Source organism: Macaca nemestrina, chromosome 17, assembly GCF_043159975.1.
Source record: "Macaca nemestrina isolate mMacNem1 chromosome 17, mMacNem.hap1, whole genome shotgun sequence".
Taxonomy (NCBI): domain Eukaryota; kingdom Metazoa; phylum Chordata; class Mammalia; order Primates; family Cercopithecidae; genus Macaca; species Macaca nemestrina.
The window spans coordinates 50,951,690-50,973,875 of NC_092141.1; the positions used below are offsets into that span (position 1 = coordinate 50,951,690).

Genomic DNA, 22,186 nt, shown 5'->3' on the forward strand with positions numbered 1-22,186 from the left:
ACTGGTGGAGGGCAGCTGCCCCACGTGATGAGGCAAGGGGCCAACTGAACTGTTAACACATCACTGTCCATGGACGGTGGAACTAAAGGAGCACTGTAACAACCCTCTGGGCCTTTGGGATTTTGGGCATCCTTAGTTGGGTGCCTCTGTAGGCCCTGCATGGAGGTTGCTCCTGTGTTGTCACTTGGAGTGACTGATTGGACCCCACACTCACTCACTCATGTGCTCCCTCCTGCAAAAGGTTGAGCATGGTGGGCTGAGTAGAGGGGGTACCCCTGCCGTGAGTCCAGTGAAGGGGCTGAGAAAAATCCTGGGTCAGTTTTAATACATTGAGACAAAATACACCCATGCCCCAGCACGCAGCTTTGCATTTTCTGTTTCATCTGCCTGGAATGCTCATTCTCCAGATATCCACATGGCTAATTTCCTCACCATCTTTGAGTACTTGCTTAAATATCACAGACTTAGTTTGTGTTTCCAGATTTCCCTTTTAAAAAATGTCAAACTCTTCTTTTTCTACAATACTTTTTTTGCTTTTTTGAGACATGGTCTCGCTCTGTTGCACATGCTGGAGTGCAGTGGCACGACCACGGCTCACTGCAGCCTTAAACTCCTGGACTTAAGCAATCCTCCCACCTCAGCCTCCTGAGTAGCTACAACTATAGGCATGCACCACCATGCCTGGCTAATTTTTTTTTTTTTTAATTTGTGTAGAGACAAGGTCTTGCCATGTTGCCTAAGCTGGTCTTGGCCTCAAGCAATCCTCTTGCCTGGGCCTCCCAAAGTGCTGGGATTACAGGCATGAGCTACTGTGTCTGGCCTTCCTCCCGTAATTCTTATTATCTTTGTTTTCTGTTGCTTATAACAGAATGCATGAAACTGGGTATCCTTATAAAGAAAAAGAGTTTCTTTCTCACAGTTCTAGAGGCTGAGAAGTCTAAGGTTGAGGGACCACTCTGGTGAGGGCCTTCTTCCTGGAGGGGACTCTCCTTAGAGTGGTGCAGGGTATCACATGGCGAGGGGCTGAGTGTGCATGTGCCAGCTTAGGTCTCTCCTGGTTCCCCTCCCATGATAACCCATTAATCCATCAGTTCATTAATTCATTAATCCACATTGGGGATTAAGTTTCAACATGAGTTTTGGAAGAGACATTCAAACCATAGCATTATTCTTCCTTGCTTTATTTTTCTTCATGGAATTGACCGCCATATATTGTACTATGTTTTACTTTTTTGTTTGTTTACTGTCTACCTACCCCAACCATAATGTAAATTTCATGAGGTCAGAGACTGTTTAGTATACTACATATTCCAAGACCATCAAAAAACAATTTTTTGAATAAATTAAGTGAATTAACTAATGAATTATGGCACTAACTCTTAACTACCACATCATGTAATCTCTGACAGGATTGCTGAGAATTCTTACTCAAAGCAGTTTCAATGAACCACCTAATTTCAGTTCTAATAGCTGGAGCCAAATGATTCTTTTGAGACAAGAGCCAAAATCTTGACTTAATATTATTGGGTAAATATGAATGTATACTTTCAAAATCTCACTGATGATTTAGAAAAAGTCAGTGGGCTATAACGAGATCAAACTTGAAAGAATCTTATAGTTGGTGGAAAGTTCTGGAAAAAGAAAAGGAGAAGACTGGCTTATTAGAATTTGCTGAAGAGATTAATTTCTTTGTGATTTCCAGGAGAATACCCAATAATGGGAGGACCATGGAAGGTGAATTGTAGAATCCCTGCATTTCTAAAAAATTGAATCCTCTTCTTGGAGGGGGAGGAGCCATAGGAGCCAATATTATCAGTGTCCTACTATTTAGAACACTGCTATTGCCCCAAGTCTTGACACGTCACTGGAGACCTGAACTAACCTATTGGACACTGTAGGGAAAACAGGGATGCCCAAGATAAAGCAATTAGTTATCAGAAGCTTAGTATGTTTCTTTGGAAAAGACATTTGAGATCTGGCTAGGATATACAAGTGACCTGCTTCAGAGGCTCAGTTCCTGGGTAATGCTGAACTGTTTTATTCTCCTACTGATTCTGGTAATGTCAACATGGTAGTCTCACTTGTTCTACCTGTTGACACACTGCCTGGAAGGGGCCTGGGAATAAGCAGGGATACTCATGATTTTAGTGCCCTAAGTTGGCCTAAGTTTAGCCCCACTCCCATCCAATTCTCCCTGGGGTCACCTCCCCAAAATGTACTTGTAGCAGATGCTGTTGGTGTCCTGTCAAGATCTTTACCAGCTGCTAAGTATGTTGACTGTTAACAGCACATACGCATACCCATATCAGGATTGTTCTTGGCTGATGGGAGTTACCTAGCCAAGAAGTGTCTAAGAGGTTTCATTTTGCTGCTTCTCTGGGAATCAATCAATTCTCCAAGGAGCCCTGATTCCTTTGTCGTGGAGAATGGTCTTTAGAAACCAAGGTCTGGGTACTAGGTATGCTCATTTCTATTGAGGAGTGACTGCTTCTGGGTTCTCTTAGTAGACAGAGCTAGAAGTTCCATGTGTGGATACTAACTCCTGCATACACACACACACACACACGTTTCTGACTCTGTCTTTTACATGTATTTTTAAAATTTCGTTTTCTTTTTTTTTTGTGATGGAGTCTCGCTCTGTTGCCCAAGCTGGAGTGCAGTGGCACAATCTCAGCTCACTGTAACCTCCACCTCCTGAGTTCAAGTGATTCCTGTGCCTTAGCCTCCCGAGTAGCTGGGATTACAGGCATGTACCCCAAACCTGGCTAATTTTCGTATTTTTAGTAGAGATGAGGTTTCACGATGTTGGCCAGGCTAGTCTTGAACTCCTGACCTCAGGTGATCCACCTGCCTCAGCCTCCCAAAGTGGTGGGATTACAGGCATAAGCCACCATGCCTGGCCTATTTATTATTATTATTTTTATTTCTTAAAAAAAAAACTCAACCAAGTGGTATTTATACATATATTTTAAAATATCCATGAATTTTTACTGCTACCTCCAACTCTGATCCAGCATCACAGGGCCCATTCTTGCCTTCACCCCTTTCCTTATTTATAACTTCCTTCTGAGACACAGAAATGGTACTCATTATCTACCACATATTTGCTTATTTGTTTAGTGCTAGTACGTACATAAGGTAGCTTTAGAATTGCTCACTCAACTCCTCTGAGGAACAAATTTACCAACTAGAGTACAGTGTTTGTGAACAGACCTTTCTGTCTTCATCCTTCAACTTTCAGCCAAAATAGTTTTCCAAAGTTACTTAGGTTGGCTTTTTGCTTCCTCACTCCCTTCAGCATGGTTAGGTGAGTCATCTATAACAGAGTCATTTGTCATAGTCTGCATTCCATTTTAAGTACCCCTCACAACTGGTAAATAGCTTAAAATTTACATACAGTAAAATTCGCTCACTGATACGTACTTCTGTAGGTTTTTAACAAATGCAACAAGTTGTTTAGCATCACCACAGATATAGAACAGTCTCATCATCCCTAAAATTCCCTTATACTGCCCTTTATACTCAATCCCTATCCCCACACCCAATCCTTGGCAACCACTGATCTATTTTCCATCTCTATAATTTTTCCTTTTTAAAGAATGCCATATCGAATATATTGTATAGTATATAGTCTTTTATGTCTGGTTTCTTTCACTGAGCATAATGATTTTGAGATTCATCCATGTGGTTTTATGTAGCAGTAGTTACTTTGTTTTTATTATGGAGTAGTATTTCATTGTATAAATATTATACAAAGTATACAATTTATTTAAACATTTACACATTGATGGACATTTGGACTGTTTCCCATTTTTACTATTATAAGTTGTTATGCACATTTACATACGGGCCTCTGTGTGGACACATATTGTCATTTTTCTTGAGTAAATACTTAGGAGTGAGATTGTTGGATCATATGGTATGTAAATGTTTCACTTTATAAGAAATTTCCAGTTTCCCAAAGTGGCTGTACTATTTTGCATTCTGATAAGTAATTATGAGAGTTTCAGTTGCTCCACATCCTCACCAGCATTTAGTATGGTCTAACTTTTAAATTTTAGCCATTGTAATAGGTGTGCTGTGGTATCTTATTGTGTTTTTAATATGTAATGTTCTGATGATTAATGATATCAAGGATCTTTTCCTGCGTTAATGTCATTCATATATATTCTCCGGTAAATTGTTCAAATCTTTTGACCATTTAAAAAATAAGATTGTTTGTATTATTATTACTGAGGTGTAAGACTATATGTTCCAGATATAAGTCCTTTATCAGATAGGTGTTTTGCAAATATTTTACAGTGTGTCTTGTCTTTTTATTTTCTTGACAGTGTCATTCGAAGAAAAGAAGTTTTGCATTTTGATGACAATTGATTTTTTCTTCTATAGTTTGTACATTTTGAGTCCTAAGAAAATATTCACCGAACTCAGGATCTCAACGATCTGTCCCTATGCTTCTGTCTAGAAGTTTTATTGTTGTAACTATTACTTTTTAGGTCTATGATCCATTTTGCTTCAATTAATTAAATTGTGTAGGGTAAGGAGTTGAATTTTGTTGATCTTTGTATTTGTTTTGCTTATGGATTTATTATTCCAGCATTATTTGTAGAAAATGCTGTCCTTTCTCCATTGAATTACCTTGGGACCTTTGCCAAAAATTGATAGGCTATCTATGTACAGATCTATTTTGGACTCTTCTGTTTTTTTCTTTGAGACAGTCTTGCTCTGTCACTAGGCTGGTGTGCAGTGGTGTGATCTCGGCTCACTGCAGCCTCCCAGGTTCAAGCAAGTCTCCTGCCTCAGCCTCCAGAGTAGATGGGATTACAGGTGCATGCTGTCACGCCCAGCTAATATTTGTATTTTTAGTAGAGACAGGGTTTCACCATGTTGGCAAGAATGGCCTCGATCTCCTAATCTCTTGATCTTCCCACCTCAGCCTCCCAAAGTGCTGGGATTACAGGTGTGAGCCACATCGCTCAGCCTATTTTGGACTCGTTACACTGTTCCATCAATCTATATGTCTGTGTTTATGACAATACCACATTGTAGTGGTTACTGTACTTTTATATTGTCTAGAAATCAGGTCATATAAGTTCTTTTTTCTTTTTCAAAATTCTTTTAACCATGTAACTCCTTTGGATTTCCATGTAGATGTTGAGTCAGCCTGTCAATTCTACAAAGAAACCTGGTGGGATTTTTACTGAGATTTAGATCACCTTGAGGATAATTATTTTAATGATATAGATTCTTCCAATCCATGGACATGTTATAGTACTCTACTTTATCCAGGTCTTCATCTTACCAATGTTTTGACATTTTAAGTGTACAAGGCTTGCACATGTTTTGTTAATTTTCTGTTTTGTTCTTTTTGATGTTACTGTAAGTGGTTGTGATTTTTAAAATTCAAGTACAAATGGTTTGTTTCTAGCATATAGAAATACCATTGGTTTTTGTATATTGACCTTGTATTCTGTAACCCTATTAGTTCTGCTGGCATTTTTGTAGATTCTTTAGGATTGTTTAGGTTCATATTGTATGTAGATAAACACAATTTTACTTCTTCCTTTTAAATTATGTTCACTGCAGCCTCAACCTCCTCGGCCCACGTGATCCTCCCACCTCAGCCTCCCAAGTAGCTGGCACCACAGGTATGCACCACCAAACCCGGCGAATTTTTTTATTTTTTATTTTTAGAGACAGGGTCTCCCTGTGTTGCCCCGGTGGGTCTAAACTCTTGGGTCTAAACTCCACTGTGCCTGGCCCAAGCCATTCTTGGTATCAGGGTACAAACTCCTTTGAGAATCTGATAAAAGCTATGAACTCTTTCTAGAAAAATCCCCCATTCAGAATTCTAGGGTAAGGATTCATAGACTTCTTGAATCCCACTCATGGACCTCAGTTTTAAGAATCCTGGTTCATGCAAATCAAGACCACAGTGTGATACCATCTCACACCAGTCAGAATGGCAATCACTAAAAAGTCAGGAAGATTGTGGTGAGGCTGTGGAGAAATAGGAACACTTTTACACTGTTGGTGGGAATATAAATTAGTTCAACCATTGTGGAAGACAGAGTGGGTATTCCTCAAGGATCTAGAACCAGAAATACCATTTGACCCAGCAATCCTATTACTGGGTATATACCCAAAGAAATACAAGTCATTCTACTATAAAGACACATGCACATGTATGTTTATTGGAGCACTAATTACAATATTAAATACATGGAACCAGCCCAAATGCCCATCAGTGATAGACTAGATAAAGAAAATGTGGTACATATATACCATGGAATACTATGCAGCCATGAAAAGGAATGAGATCATGTCCTTTTCAGGGACTTGAATGAAACTGGAAGCCATCATCCTCAGCAAACAAACACAGGAACAGAAAACCAAACACTGCATGTTTTCATTCATAAGTGGGAGTTGAACAATGAGAACACATGGACACAGGGAGGGGAACAACACACACCGGGGCCTGTCGCAGAGTGGGGGGCAAGGGGAGGGAGAGCATTAGGACAAATAACTAATGCATTCGGGGCTTAAAACCTAGGTGATGGGTTGATAGGTGCAGCAAACCACCATGGCACATGTATACCTATGTAACAAACCTGCACTTTCTGTAGATGTATTCTGGAACTTAAAAGTAAAACAAACAAACAAACAAACAAAAAAAAAAACCATCCTGACACATGCTACAATATGGATTAGGTATCTAAAGTAGTCAAATTTCATAGAGAGAAAATGTAGAATGGTAGTTGCCAGGGGCTGGAAGAGGGGGATCAGGAGTTACTGTTTAATGGGAACAGAGTTTCAATTTTCAATAAGAAAGTAGTGGTAATGGATGGTGATGATGGTTGCAAAACAATGTACTTAAGACCAATAAACTGAATATTTAAACATAAAAGGATCCTGATTCATAGAAATCAGTAAACAAAATATGAAAACTTAGTTTACCTATATAAAAATAATACTAATTATGGTTGCTTACTTGACAAATAGCTTATATCTCCATACCATGTGATATAGAAACTATTTTGCATATAATTATGTCAGATTAGCTTTGTTGTACATTGGATTTGGTTATAAAATTAAACTAGAATCAAGCTCCACTTTATCAGCTGTTGTGCATGTGGCACAGATTGCCTACTCACAAAAGGAAACATTAGAGAGACCATTTCTTAGGAGCTAGAAAGATGCCTTTTTTTAAATCTGTTAAAATTATTATTTTCCAGGTTAGAAATGTGTGCATTTATAGAATAAATTAGTAGGTGAGAAGCCATGAGGCAAAGTGGAAGGTGGTTAGGCTTCAAAAGACAGAAGAACTTGGGCTGGAATCCTAGTACTTTCACCACTTCCAAGTTTAGCAAGTCCTTTAAACCCTGGCCTTCACGAACCTCACTCTTAAAGTGAACAAAAATACCTTCTTGAGAGGCTTCTACAAGGATTTGGGACAATGAAAACAAAGTGCTGAAGCTGTACTAGATCATAAATAAATGGTGCTATTTATGGTGAGTTGGTGTTACACAACTAGTGGCTATGGCACCCAGAGCTTCCAATGCCAAATCATCAAACTGGCATGAGATTCCTGAGTTCAGGGGACAATTGCTTACTTTGTTGGAGGAGGACCAGATGTGAAAAAGCCTGATAAATGTTGACATTCCCAAGGCGCCAGGGCGCCAGACGTGAGGTTACAGCATGTCCTTCCTTTGCTAGTCCAACGAAGCATGACTTCTTAATGTCACTTTTTTGGCTTTTCAGGAAGCCCGTGCAGTATCTAAAGTGGTTTAATGATCCAAAACTAATACACACAAGGTAAGAACTAGTTCAATAATAACATCTTTTCCTTCCTTACTGTTGACTTCCTTGTTTTTTCTTTCTTTGTTCAGTGAATATCAACACAAAGACTAATAAATCTTCTGACACACTTTTTTGTCCTCCAAGAATGTATTTTCTTGTTTGGCTAAGGGCCATCACCTACCCTGACTCCTTTGGGAATAATGGGTGCATTTCTTACAGTTACATCCACCGATTTTCAGGCCAAAGTTTTCATGCGTTCAGTGGAAGGAACTGTTGCATGGTGGAAAAGGTAGAGGGCGAAGACTCAGATCACCTGGTCTCCATCATTATTTCTGCATCTGGCTATATGAGGTGGGCTGATGGCTGTGCCAGTTTCCTCATTTGCACCGCGCACGAGGTCCCGCTTTGGGTGAGCTTTTCTCGCATACATGGTAATTGGTGATTGGCAGGACCCCGGAGCCCTCTTGGGCGTTAGGCTTGGGCTGCACTTGCACTGCGTGGCCTACTGCGACTGTGGCGCTGTGACGAGAACGGCGGGTTGCGCGCGCAGCACCTCCGTCGCCTCCCGATCCAGAGTCTCTGTTGCCAGGAAAACAGAGCGGCGCGCTTTCCGGCGCAGTCGCGGCGCGTCGCAGCTGTCATGGCGGAGACCGTCTGGAGCACTGACACCGGGGAGGCAGTGTATCGCTCCCGGGACCCCGTGCGCAACTTGCGCCTCCGGTAGTCACACCGCCCCAGCCCCGAGGCCCCATGGTTTTATGTCCTTAGATCATTCCAACCTGAACTCGGTGTTCCGAGGCCCCCACTTCTGCTTACAATCCCGACCACTTCTTCTCCGGGCTCCCCACTTCTTTCACTATCCGTACCCCCATCCACTCACAGTCTCCAAGAACCCCTTACAGACCCACCCAAGTCCATTCACGTCCTTGTTGCTCCCAGTTTCTCAGAGCCCTGTGTCCCCAGTACACCCTCTCACCCTCAGTCTTCCCCATAGGACCGCGCACCCACCCACCTCCTCTCCGTTGTCTGCACCCAGCACACCTTGGCAACCCCACCTCCTCCGTTTTGTTTCCCCAATCCTTGCTTTGTGTTCATCTCCTGGTTGCGTGTCTGGTAACAAATATTTTGGGCTTTTCTTGACAGGGTTCACCTGCAAAGAATCACATCAAGCAACTTTCTTCATTATCAGCCTGCTGCCGAGCTCTGGAAGGACCTCATAGACTTGGCCACTTTTAGGCCTCAGCCAACTGCCAGTGGGTGTTATGGTGATGATGTGCCATCTACTACTAATTCTGATACTAATCAGAATTGTGGCCAAATGTAGTGAGATAACAAGTACTATACTTCTGATACGTTATAGATTTGCCTGGCAATCTACATTCTATTTGTGGCATTTTTAAAAGAGAAAACGTGTCCCAAACTCTAAATACACATATAAACACTTTAAAAAACAATTTTTAAACTGGGGACTGCTTGAAAAATATACATATAATGTGCATATGAAGATCAACTATATTCTTGTGGTTTTCCTTATCTGGGAAACCGAAAGAATGAGGAGGAGAGGACAGAGTGGTTGTGTCAGGTCACTAGTCTGTCTGCCTTTATTGTTTCTCTTTCTGTTCAGAGCTGTTCCTGGGCAAGAGTGTGGGCTTGCGGGTTGTGAAACATGTGTCTCTGAAAAAGGCATACTCAGCCAGCCAAGAGTGTATTAGATTAGATTTGTTTTCTTTGTTTTTGTTTGTGTTTTGTTTTGAGACAATCTCATTCTGTTACTCAGGCTGGAGTGCAGTGGTATGATCATAGCTCACTGTAAACCTTGGTCTCCCAGGCTCAAGCCATCCTCCTGCCTCAGCCTCCCAAGTAGCTGGGACTACAGGCTCACACCATTACACTCGGCTGATTTTTTAAAAGTTTTAGTAGAGAAAAGGTCTTGCTATGTTGTCTAGGCTGGTCTCAAACTCCTGGGCCCAAGTGATCCTTCCACCTTAGCCTCCCAAAATGTTGAGATTACAGGTGCGCGTCACTGCGTCCAGCCAGATTTGGTTCTGTTAAAAAATCATTTATTTGCCTTCACTGTCCTCTCCTGACACTTGGCCTCCTAAATTTCAGTGTTTGTGATACTACATATATGGCTTTAGAAATAGTAAAGATAAAAATGCCAGGGTTATTTTCTAGCAAACGCAGACAGTTTGGACTGCGGAAGGGCTGGCTATTCAGCTTATATCTAAATTTCAGTTTCTTTTTTTTTTTTTCTTTTTGAGACGGAGTCTTGCTCTGTCGCCCAGGCTGGAGTACAGTGGCCGGATTTCAGCTCACTGCAAGCTCCGCCTCCTGGGTTCACGCCATTCTCCTGCCTCAGCCTCCCAAGTAGCTGGGACTACAGGCGCCTGCCACCTCGCCCGGCTAGTTTTTTGTATTTTTTAGTAGAGACGGGGTTTCACCGTGTTAGCCAGGCTGGTCTTGATCTCCTGACCTCGTGATCTGCCCATCTCAGCCTCCCAAAGTGCTGGGATTACAGGCTTGAGCCACTGCGCCCAGCCCCTAAATTTCAATTTCTTATATCCAGTTAGATTAGATATTTCCTGGAGGAGGCTGGGCACAGTGGCCCACACCTGTAATCCCAGCACTCTGGGCGGCCAGGGCAGGTGGATCACCTGAAGTCAGGAGTTCAAGATCAGCCTGGCTAACATGGCAAAACCCCATCTCTACTGAAAATACAAAAATTTGCCAGGTTGGTGGCGTGTGCCTGTAATCCCAGCTACTTGGGAAGCTGAGGCAGGAGAATCGTTAAACCCAGGAGATGGAGGTTGCAGTGAGCTGAAACAGTGCCACTGCACTCCAGCCTGGGTGACAGAGTGAGACTCCATCCCCCCACCCCCAAAAAAATTCCTGGAGGGTATTTTCTTTTACTCAAATTAGAGTAGTGATTAAGACTTCTTGGGTTCTAATCTTGGCTTCCACTCATACTAACTCTTATATACAGCCTCTCTAGCATTTCTCTAGGTTGAGTGCTTAATAAATTGCTGAATTCCAGCTGGTTTTTGTGGCAAATATAAGAATAGGAACTCTGGTTATAATCAACCACAGAGCAAGAAGTGGTGCTGGTTCGGCTCAAGCATTTGACTCACTCTGTTGTCTTTGGAGGTGGACACCGCCCAGAGGAAGACGAAGAGGAGGAGATTGTGATTGGGTGGCAGGAGAAGCTCTTTAGCCAGGTGAGCCAGTGTCTTTTGTCTGCTCTGTCTGTTCCACCTGGTCTGCCTCCACATGACCGGTGATACATATTGCCAAAGTGATTTCCAGACAGGTTGTAACAGTTTATACTTCGCCCTGTTGTGTTTAAAGGGCAGTGTAACAGGGATTGCCACTACTCAGTTTTATGATTCTGGGTGAGGCACTTTTCATCTCTGGGCTATATGCCATCTGTAATCACAGATTTGGATTAGACTATCAGTCTGGTTCCTTTCAGGGCTAATGTTCTTGGTTCCCCTGCCATCCATTAATTTAGTGTTGGTTATGAAAACGTGTCAGATAGCATCAGCTCTGTAGAACTGATTTGATTAAATAGTTACAGAAGCAAAAGTTTGCTGTATTATAATGATGTACACATCTCTGTTTCCTTATGGTAACCTCAGTTTGAAGTAGATCTGTACCAAAATGAAGCAGCCTGTCAGAGTCCTTTGGATTATCAGTACCGTCAGGAGATCCTGAAGCTGGAGAATTCAGGTGGCAAGAAGAACCGACGAATCTTTACCTACACTGACTCTGATAGATACACCAATTTGGAGGAGGTATTGTTCTTTCCAGGGTCTCATAGCTTCCCTCTTTGCTTTCTCTAGCTTTTTTGCCTCACTGGATTCTTGTGTTATGTCAGAAGCCTAGTAAGGGGAGACAGGTAGCCTGTCTAGGAACCGCTGTGAGCTGCTGCTGCTGGCAGCCAGCCTGCAATAGAATGGGCACAGTCTACAGGTGGTGAGGCTGCTGCTCCCTTCTCTGCCTGCTGGAGGGCCTGGAGGAGCTGCCAGTTCTCTGATTATACACTTGCAGAGTGCATACTGGGAGAAGTAACCATTGGGCTTGACTTCCTCCATGCATCATGAAAAAAGACAGGTGGTGGAGTCTGGAACAATCTAGATAAAATTCATCAGGGGATTTGGCCCAAACTCTGAGTATATGGGTTTGAAGAAGAGTTTAGTATAGCTGTGGAAAATGACTTATGTCCTCAATTTGCCAATGACAAAAATACCCTTGTGACCTTGTTTTGCATTTTCTTCAATCACTGCATTTCAGTTGCTTCTGTCTTCTCAGTAAGATTTTAAACTCCTTGAGGGTACAGCCTATATTTTTTAATTTTTTGTCTATGACTCTGTAGGTCTCTGCAAGGAACAGGTATTCAATAAATGTTTTTGAAAGATTGACATGCTTTCATTAGCAGAGCTGTGGATTGATAACATTAGCTGGTCATGGTGGCATGTACCTGTAGTCCTGGCTCCTTGGGAAGCTGAGGTGGGAGGATCACTTGAGCCCAGGAGTTGAAGGTTGCAGTGAGCTATGATAGCAGCACTGCACACTGCAGCCTGGGTGAGACACTGTCTCTTTAAAAAGTAATATCAATTAAATTAACTTTGGGTTGTCTGTTTTGGAAAAGCAGATGAAAATGCAGTTGGTGCTCAGTTACCATGTGAGGATTTCCCACAAAATACTTGTATCCCATTTGGCATTTTCTAACCACCTTGTTTAACTTCAACATCTACCAAGCAAACTAACCCAACGTTTTGTTGGTTTGTGCTCAGAGAATGCAGACTGATTTTAATATTAACATAAATAACTCATTTTTAAAATCCAAAGGCACACCACGATGTGGTAGAAATCTTCTTTGGGTTGTTTGGCCACTGCTTCCTCCGTTAGCATGTATAATTGTGAGGTGGCGGAACCTGCAGGGTTCAGGTCCTGGATGAGGTTTCAGAAGGAAGACTTCCCTTCAGGTACTTAGCCCCATGTGGCGCTGACCAGATGGCTTACGCAGGGCTACTTGCTTTTCCCAGCACTGTCAGAGAATGACCACTGCAGCCAGCGAGGTGCCTTCATTCTTGGTTGAGCGAATGGCAAACGTCAGGCGGCGCCGGCAGGACAGACGAGGGATGTGAGTGCGGGCATGGGATGGGGGGCAAGCTTTTATTTTTTATTTCCTAAAGTTGCGTAGTTTTGCATTTTTATCAGTGGTTATATATAGTATTCAAGTATTACTTTATGATTAATTTAAAAAATAAATATGCTTGGGTGCAGTGGCTCACACCTGTAATCCCAGCACTTTGGGAGGCCGAGGCGGGTGGATCACCTGAGGTCGGGAGTTCGAGACCAGCCTGACCAACATGGAGAAACCCCATCTCTACTAAAAATACAAAATTAGCCAGGTGTGGTGGCGCGTGCCTGTAATCCCAGCTACTCGGGAGGCTGAGGCAGGAGAATCGCTTGAACCCAGGAGGTGGAGGTTGCGGTGAGCCGAGATCGCGTCACTGCACTCCAGGCTGGGCAAAAAGAGCAAAACTCCATCTCAAAATAAATAAATAAATAAAAATAAATAAAAATATAAAATGTCTTCCTCACTCTTCATGTGGACATTTTTCCAAAGTGCCTCAGAGAGAGGGAAGGGATGTCATTTCTGTTTGTCAAATATTTTGACTCTTAAAAAACAAAACAAAGCAGTTTGTCCACCAGCTCAAACTTCCCATTCTGCCATGGCTCTCCACTGGGGTGTGCTCCATTGGGGTGTGCCGAGGAAGTGACCTTTTTGCGGTGTCTCCCAGGGAGGGCGGCATCCTCAAGTCACGCCTTGTCACCTGGGAGCCCTCAGAAGAGTTCGTCAGGAACAACCACGTCATTAACACCCCTCTTCAGACAATGCACATCATGGCAGACCTGGGGCCCTATAAAAAGTGAGTGGCGCTTCTCACTGCCAGCTTAGAGCCTCATCCTTTTCTCCTCTCACCAGCTCTCCCCTTCCTGTTATTATCATCCTGGGTTATAGGGGAGGGAGGGACTTTTTCTTCGTTTTGTTCTTAGTTGCGAGTGAAACTTCTCGCTGCCACCTCAGATCCTCATCCTCTTCTCTTCTCACCAGCTATCCCCTTCCTCTTATCATCCTGTATTAAAGAAGAGGGAGGACTTTTTCTTCCTTTTTTTCTTAGTTGTACGTGGAAGAAAGTTTTACCATGACAGCTCTCCCTATAGCCTCTGTTCTCTCCCCTGAAGTGGGCTCAGTGTCTCTTCCTCTTTCCCTGGAGGACCATTGACCTCAACCTTAGTGTTTTCCTGATTTCTAGGCTTGGCTATAAGAAGTATGAACACGTCCTGTGTACTCTGAAGGTGGATAGCAATGGTGTGATCACAGTAAAGCCTGATTTCACGGGCCTCAAAGGACCCTACAGGTAAGGAGAGGAAGAAAGGGGTAGTGGAGACTGACATTCCTTCCCTTGGTTGCACTTCTTGTCCCTAGTCAACTAGACTGTCAGAAAGTCCTTCATCCGTTCTAACTTTTACATTCCCAGGCAATGGTTCGTATTCTGTTCCAAGTCATGGGCCTTAGGAAACCGGGAACTCCTTTCTCAGAAAATGTGCAACTGCACCAATTTGAAAGGGATCACTTCAGTGATACATTTAAGTGACAGTGATTCTCCGTGCTGTTGAATGTAGGACCTGACCAGAACAGAGTGGGGTGAACTCAGCCAGGCTTTTCCTGTGGGCTCACTGTTCCTCATCTCTGTATCTTGAAAATGACAGAAGTATAAATTAGAAATTATCTGGACCAACCTGTCCATTTTTCAGGTGAAAGAACTGGGTGGCAGGAATGTTGTGCCTTACAGTTTGACTATAACTTCAGGCCAGAAATGGGCCCAGAACCTATACTGTCTGAGTCTAGTCTGGTGCCCTCACTGCTTTATCCTTTTGTTTCTCTTTCCTGGTCATCAATACAGCCATTTTTATCATCATATACTTCAAGTGAGGTGTATGGCCCCTGATCGCTTTTCCCTGGGCTGGGAGCTATCCCCAGGCCCATCTCTCATTATTAGAGTCGCTCCTTTCTGTGGCTTTGACCTTACAGGATCGAGACGGAGGGAGAGAAGCAGGAGCTGTGGAAATATACGATCGACAATGTTTCCCCCCTCGCACAGCCAGAGGAGGAGGAGCGGGAACGGCGCGTGTTCAAGGATGTGAGTGCGAGTTCATTCCAAGTATCGAAGGGACGAGCCTCAGTGCCTGGAGCTGAGACCGTTTCTGGACTTGATGTCAGCAGTTGCTTGGGAAAAGCCTTGCCCTTCATAGCCCCTTCTGACTTAGGCGGCATTGCTGACATATCAGAAGTTTTTGATCATATTATAATAATAACAATAACCATTTATTTGAGCATTTACCATGTTCTGTGCTAGGTACTTTACATACCTTATTTCCTTTAGTCCTTACAACAACCCTTTGAGGTGAACACTTTTCTTATTACTACCTTATAAGTGGGGAAACCGAGATTGAGGAGCTAAGTAGTCTGCCCAAGGTTACATAGCTTGTAAGCGCGAGAGTCAGGATTCTGCCCCGGACCAGCTGACTCCAGGGCCTCTGCTTCACAGTAAAATGGCGGTGGGTCAGGTACTTGTGCCTCCAGCTCTTGATGATCCTTCCCACTATTGCTTTTCTTCTTCTTCCTGTTCAGAACTGAACTTTGGTCTAGCTTGGGTTACATCTTGAGTTTTGGTTTGGTTTGTTTCCTCAGCTTTATGGCCGGCACAAGGAGTATCTCAGCAGCCTCGTAGGCACTGACTTTGAGATGGTGAGTAGCTTGGCTTCCTGCAGCACTGTGAGCTGTGTTTAGCCGGAGCATTCTGACTGTGGATGGGTTACAGCACTTCTCTTAAAGGCCTCCAAGGTATACTCTACGGTGTGAAAAGGAAGTCACAGAATAGCACATATAGTCCTTGTTATGTGTTTTGCAACATTGCATGTTGATAGAGAACTGTTAATGCCGAGAAAAAGGCCTGAAAGGCTACGCATATGCTGTGGGTGGCTTTTTTGGGGAGGGTGGGATTAGATGTGGTAGATGGGTAGTGGGTAGTGAGAGGGATATATCAGGGATTTTTGCTTTTTATTCCCTAAACTCAGGTAGTTTTGAATTTTTATCAGTGGTAATGTATTTATGTATTACTTTATAATTAATTTAGAAAATAAATATAAGGATGAAAAATGTCTTCTTCACCTTTCACGTGGATATTTTTTCAAAATACCTCATAGAGAGGCAGGGGTGCCATTTCTGTTTGTCACATATTTTGGCTCTTAAAAAATATAGGCCCGACGTGGTGGCTCATGACTATAATCCCAGCACTTTGTGAGACCAAGGTGGGAGGATCACTTGAGGCCAGGAGTTTGAGACCAGCCTGGGCAACATAGTGAGACCACATCCCTACAAAAATTTAAAAAAAAAAAAAAAATTAGCAAGGCATGGTGATACATGCCTGTAGTCCCAGCTATGTATGATGCTGAGGCAGCAGGATTGCTTGAGCCCAGAAGTTTGAGTTTGCACTGAGCTATGATCACACCACTGCATTCCAGCCTGGACAACAGATCAAGACCCTGTCTGAAAAAAAAAGAAAGTGGTTTAGTTCAGCTATTCTGTCGTGCTGTTCTTTGTCTTTTCTCGTTCTAAGTGTTCCATCGCTAGACCTGGAAACAAGGATAGAATTACTGGTCTCCCTCTCTTTCTCTGAAAAATTAACCTTCACTGTTTCCATATTGCATAAGCAACAGATACTCAGTATTTAAAAGTTAGATAAGACAGATGCACAAATAATTAAAAAAGAAAACTCCCTGGTTTCTTGACCTCAGCTGTGTAAAGGGAACCGGGCATTCTGGCTTCCTATTGCACACCACAGGGCAGTTGCTGTTGCTTGGCTAATTTCCCATAGTGCATTGTCCTTACTGCCATTTAAATTATGTACTTTCCCCTTACATTATGTATCTTAGGAATGAAGGAAACAGATCTGTGGAGAAGTGTCAGGGTGGGGAGAAAGTGCAGTAGTGACACCCAGGATCTGACCCCCAGTGTCAGGTTATCTGCAGATTTGTAGATGAGGCTGGAGGAGAAGTGCCAGTTCCCTTCAGGCCTGCTGATCCTTTCCCACTTCTCTTCACCTTAGACTGTCCCAGGTGCCCTCCGGCTCTTTGTAAATGGAGAGGTAGGTAAGTGTCTTGCTAGCATAGATCTCTTGATGCTAAGGCACGTGCCTAGATGTAGCCGTGAATAGTCTCCTCCACCCTGGTAGAGGTCTTGTCTGCTGTACTTGGGAAACTCAGTGGTGAGTCTTTCCTGGAAATGCAGAGGGTTCCTGGCCCTCAAAAGACTTGCTCTCAGGGTGTGTTGGACCCTCAGGACTGGGTTGGGTGCTAAGGGTGGTAGGATGAAAAGCTAAAATAGCTTCCTGTTTTCTCTCTTAGTTTCAGCCCAAGGCTATGAGTATGACAATCTCTACGTCCACTTCTTTGTGGAATTGCCAAGTACTCGTAAGTAATATTCTTAAGTCTCTCTTTTATACCCATTCAGACAGATGTAGAGGCATTTGGTCAGGCTTCCTTTCCCACTCCTCTGCTGAAACTGTTACTGTTCTTTTCAAGGTTGTAGATCACATCCACTTTGCCAAACCCAGTGGGAACTTTCCTGCTTTCACCTCGCTTGACCTTCCTGAAGCATTTGCCAGAGCCCACTGTGCTGCATGACACACTTCTCTGGCTTCTGGCTCCACATTCTCTCTCCTGTCTCACTGGTGGCCCCTCACCTTCCTTGGGCAATGCCTTCTCTTCTGCTGATCTTACACCGTGAGGGTACCCATGGCTAAGCCAAGGCCTTCTGTTACTCTCTGTCTGCAGTCTTCCTGGGTGACCTCATCCATCCCATGGCTTAAATACCATCGATGTGTCTCAGACTCCCAGGTTTCTGCCTCCAGCCTTAGCCTGGACGCCAGACTCGTATCCAGTTACCTCTTTGTCATTTCTGTCTAACATGATCAAAGAGAACTCTGGATTCCTCCTCTTCCCTCAAACCTCTCCTCCCTGGTATTCCCCATCCTAACAGAATGGCAGTATCTGAGTTGCTGATGCCAAAAACCTAGGGGACATCCTTGATCCCTCACTTTCCCTAGCTCCCTATAGCCAGCCAATCTGTCCACAGTCCCTGTGCGTTCTGTCTTCGAAAGCTGTTGTGAACCTGTCTGTTCTCTCCAGCACCCTACACCAAGCCACCACCGTCTCTTGTCTAGGCCAATGCATTCAACTTCTGACTTATCCCCCTGCTTCCTGCCTTGCTCCCATTTGCAGTTCATTTGCCACAGACACCAAAGCCAAGTTGAGTTTTAAAAAATGTAAACAAGTTATGTCCCTTTTGAGCTGAAAACCCCCAAGAGCTTCGCCTCCCACTTAGAATAAAATGTAAACTCAATACCCTGAATGAGCCTCTGCCTATCTCTTCCGTACAACATTTCAGTCATTCTTCCCAGCCAGGTTCATTCCCCCTTAGAACCTTTTAAGGGCCATTTCCTTTGTCTGAAACCCTTTCTGCCATATCTTAGCATGGCTGGTTCTTTCTGAGTTTAGGTCTCAACCTGTGTCACTTCTGAAAGGCCTTCTCTTACCACCCGGCCTAAATGAGCCTCCCAGTCACTCAGTCCCTTCCCGTTTTGTTTGAATAGAGCACTCATCACTACCCAATAGTCTCTTGTTGGTTTGTTTTTTGTCTCCCTGCTTCCCCCAGAATGTCAGCTCCATGAGAGATGGGGATCTTTTCTATCTAGTTACCAAGATACCCCTAAGATATACTAGCACATAGCAGGCACTCAGTAAATGATAAATGAATGATAGATTGTGTGAATAAATGAATAAAGAAACTTTGTCTTTTTCTGAACGACTTGCTTTCCTCCCAGGTGAGCTTACTATATTTGTTCTTTGGCTTTCAGACTGGTCAAGCCCAGCATTCCAGCAGCTCTCAGGAGTAACACAGACATGCACCACCAAGTCCCTGGGAGTGGTATGGAGAATGAGAGCGGGTATCTGGAAGGGAATGAGATCTGCTCCTGGGATGGCATTTGAGGTTTTGTCAGGCCAAGTGCTGTGCACCCTGGGGAGGATTCTGAGTTGGGTGACTTGTATGTGGGTTCTGCAGGGCTACCTGGCCCGGAGGTCCTCTCTGCCTTTTTGAGCATGGCAGCAGCTTGTCTTTGGGTGTCCCTTTGCATCTCAGACTCCTATTTCCCACCTGGGTGATAATTTTTCTTTTTCCCTTGTGAAGATAACCTTGTCATTGGCCACAAGGAGAACAAATTCCAAGGGAGGGCTTGCCCACCCTATGACACTCCTTTTTATAGGACAAGGTGGCTCACTTCTCCTACCCATTCACATTTGAAGCCTTCTTCCTCCATGAGGATGAATCTTCTGGTGAGTAGCTCAGCAGTTGATCCTGGGCCTTGGTTCCCCTCAAGCAGTGCTGTCTTGGTGAAGGCCCGCCTGTGACCTGGCCGCTTCTCTCGTTTCTCCCAGATGCACTCCCGGAGTGGCCTGTGCTCTACTGTGAGGTCCTCTCGCTGGACTTCTGGCAGAGGTACCGTGTGGAAGGCTATGGGGCTGTGGTGCTGCCTGCCACTCCAGGTAACCGCTTGTCCCCGCCCTTCCGTGGCTCACATGCCCTAGGCCCTACGAGCAAGACTAACACTCGAATGCTTCTGGTGAGGGGTGGGGATAGCTGGGAATTAGAAGCATTTGGCTTGAAAGAGTTCCTGTTCCTCTGAGGACTATCTGCCCCACTCCACTAGAGACAATAGCGTGGCCTTGGCGCTGACTTCCTGACAGTCTTGCCATGTGCTTCGTGCTCCTCTGATTGGACTCAGGGTGAGAAGCTGTATGGCAAAATCGGCTCATAGCATGTGTGTATGGAATGAAGCAGCATTCAGTTTGGAATAAAAGCATCTGTCTTCTACTGTGTGCCAGGCACTGTGCCATACTTCTCACTTAATTCTCCCAGCCACTCTGTGCGGTGCAGGTGGTATTATTTCCATTTTACTAGATGAGGAGAATGAACTTCAGGGAGGTTAAGAAACCTGTCCTGGGTATGCAGGGAATAACTGGCAGAGCAGAAATTTGAATTTCTCCCTGATTGACTTCCAAACAGGTGCTATGGGTAACCATGACAACCTTCACCAGAGGCCAGGTCATCACCAGACCAGGTGTTTTAGCGAAGTCTAGGCCTGTGTCATTGCTGGGGAGTCAGTGAGGGGCCACATGCCCTTTCTGGACCCGGCCCCAGTCTCCTCTTCCCTTACGCAGGCTCACACACCCTGACAGTCTCCACATGGAGACCTGTGGAGCTTGGCATGGTGGCTGAGCTCAGGAGGTTTTTCATTGGCGGTTCTCTGGAACTGGAGGACCTCTCCTATGTGCGGATACCAGGATCCTTCAAGGTGACTTTTGTCTTTGGAGCGACTTCATGCTGGGAACTGATGGTCCTGTCCTTCTGTTCTGTAGGAGGTGGGATCTGGGTCAACACCCCTTAGTTGTGCATTGCTTCAATATTAGCCGCTTCCTTCCTATGGCTTAAGCTGGAAGTCAGGACCACATTTTGAACCAGGTTCCAATATCTACACTGCTATCATAGGAGGTCTCTGGAAAATAGTATAGTTAGAGATTTCCCTTGGTCCCCATCAGAATAACGGGCTCTTTCTTTCCCCCGTCACTGAAGGCCTCAGTAATCAGATGTGGGAAGGATTCACAGTAAGCATGTAAGACCGCTGCCTCTCAGATGAGGTTGGAATGTTCCCTGGTGTAGTTGGGGGAGCCCAGTAGCCCAGTATTAGCCTTGAGGTAATAGAGTCTGGGTGATGGAATAAGGTTTCCCCAACAGAACTGTGCTTCCTAAGAATGGGAATAAGAACCGGGGCGAGGCCAGCATACTGCGGGGGTGTCTAGAGACGGCAGAAACCTGATGCTCTCCCAATGGCATGCCGCAGGGGGAACGCCTGAGCCGCTTTGGACTCCGCACAGAGACCACAGGCACCGTCACCTTCCGCTTGCACTGTCTGCAGCAGTCCAGGTGAGGGACCTGGCCCTCTGCCTCGGGGCACCTTATCCCTGAGGGGTGGAGAACAGCCGTAACCATGTGGCTGGCCTCCCTGCAGGGCCTTCATGGAATCGAGCTCCCTTCGGAAAAGGATGCGGAGTGTGTTGGACCGTCTGGAAGGGTTCAGCCAGCAGAGTTCCATTCACAATGTGCTGGGTATGTCCCCTCCCCAAGCTGGCCACCCCGGGTCAGCATGGGCCTGTTGGGCAGCCAAATACCATATCTCCTTTCCTTACAGAGGCCTTCCGTCGAGCCCGGCGCCGCATGCGGGAGGCCCGGGAAAGCCTCCCGCAGGACCTAGTGAGCCCCTCTGGAACCCTGGTCTCCTAGCTCACAGCAGCCCTGGGCCACAGTGCAAGAGGACAAGATGGGGGATGTTTGAGGCCAGTGCTCTCCTGCCTCTTCGTCTGTCTGATTAGAGACCACGCTGGTCTGCTGGGAACCAGAAGAGCTGGGAAATTCCCAGCTGGCCCCTCTGCCTAGCCTTCTGCAGGGTTTTCTCCCTACCCTGGGGAAATAAAGCCAGAGACCCTGTGGCCCCCCCTTCATGTTTGCAGTCACTGTAAATGGGCATCACAGCAAGGCAGGCTTTTTGGTCTGAAGCTGTTTGGGGTGACCCCATAGTGAGTGTGGCCTTGACTCACTTTTCTGGCTTGTCTCACAGTAGCAGGAGGATGCAGGGATCTGCTGTTCTCCAGCCTTTAAAAATGGAGCCTTCCTTCTTGCAAGACCAAAGAAGGAAGGAAGGAAGGTGGACGGTGAGAGGGGTCTTAAATCCCCAGCCTGTGAGTCTCAGCCTCCTCTTTCCAGGGCAGCCTCATTCTACTGCTTGGGGCTTGCTGAGGTTGAGATATGAGTTATTTCTGAGTAGGTGAAGGTTGAAGGCAGTGCTGAGTCCTTTCTGCTAGCTGGTTGGTATCTTTCACTGTGTTCTTTTTGTTTTTTGGGTTTTTTAAATCCATAAACCCCTTTTATTTTGACTGATGTTCCGTTGGCTGTTTGTCTGCTCAGGTTGCTGGTATGGCTGGGGTGTTCTTCTTAATGTCAGGGCCCTACCATGTCTGCCCTTCCCCTTTTCTGCCTTTCCCTACTCCACAGTGTTTCTTTGGGCTCTCCTAATTCAGCCCCCAGGAGAGGCTTAGATGGTTGTGCCAGCATGCGTGTTAGCAGCACTTCTCTTCAACACCTGGAGCAAAGCATGGAACTGAGGCCACGTCCTCCCTAGCCCCACACAGAAACAGCAGC

At 44.8% G+C, this 22,186-nt stretch overlaps 1 protein-coding gene across 6 annotated transcripts in view; it reads left to right on the forward strand.

The window, feature by feature from the left end:
• The window catches only part of LOC105476818 (MKS transition zone complex subunit 1), a 44,060-nt gene extending 22,139 nt beyond the window's left edge, over window positions 1-21,921 (forward strand). Inside the window, exons 4-23 of one of the 6 annotated variants that reach the window (XM_011733029.3) lie at window positions 5,587-5,648; window positions 7,762-7,815; window positions 8,020-8,520; window positions 8,944-9,053; window positions 10,888-11,015; window positions 11,436-11,591; window positions 12,846-12,943; window positions 13,608-13,736; window positions 14,124-14,228; window positions 14,903-15,011; window positions 15,563-15,619; window positions 16,980-17,022; window positions 17,278-17,343; window positions 18,789-18,859; window positions 19,197-19,266; window positions 19,369-19,476; window positions 20,152-20,285; window positions 20,832-20,914; window positions 21,000-21,097; window positions 21,180-21,921. In XM_011733029.3, the coding sequence (XP_011731331.2) occupies window positions 8,441-8,520; window positions 8,944-9,053; window positions 10,888-11,015; window positions 11,436-11,591; window positions 12,846-12,943; window positions 13,608-13,736; window positions 14,124-14,228; window positions 14,903-15,011; window positions 15,563-15,619; window positions 16,980-17,022; window positions 17,278-17,343; window positions 18,789-18,859; window positions 19,197-19,266; window positions 19,369-19,476; window positions 20,152-20,285; window positions 20,832-20,914; window positions 21,000-21,097; window positions 21,180-21,271 (1,737 nt within the window). In that variant the 5' untranslated portion in view covers window positions 5,587-5,648; window positions 7,762-7,815; window positions 8,020-8,440 and the 3' untranslated portion in view covers window positions 21,272-21,921. Of the gene's footprint in view, window positions 1-5,586; window positions 5,649-7,761; window positions 7,816-7,940; window positions 8,521-8,943; window positions 9,054-10,887; window positions 11,016-11,435; window positions 11,592-12,845; window positions 12,944-13,607; window positions 13,737-14,123; window positions 14,229-14,902; window positions 15,012-15,562; window positions 15,620-16,979; window positions 17,023-17,277; window positions 17,344-18,788; window positions 18,860-19,196; window positions 19,267-19,368; window positions 19,477-20,151; window positions 20,286-20,831; window positions 20,915-20,999; window positions 21,098-21,179 lie in introns of those variants that run through there. The other 5 variants (XM_011733031.3, XM_011733033.3, XM_071082885.1 and 2 more) reach the window with 5 other exon arrangements.
• The last annotated feature ends 265 nt before the right edge of the window (window positions 21,922-22,186 follow it).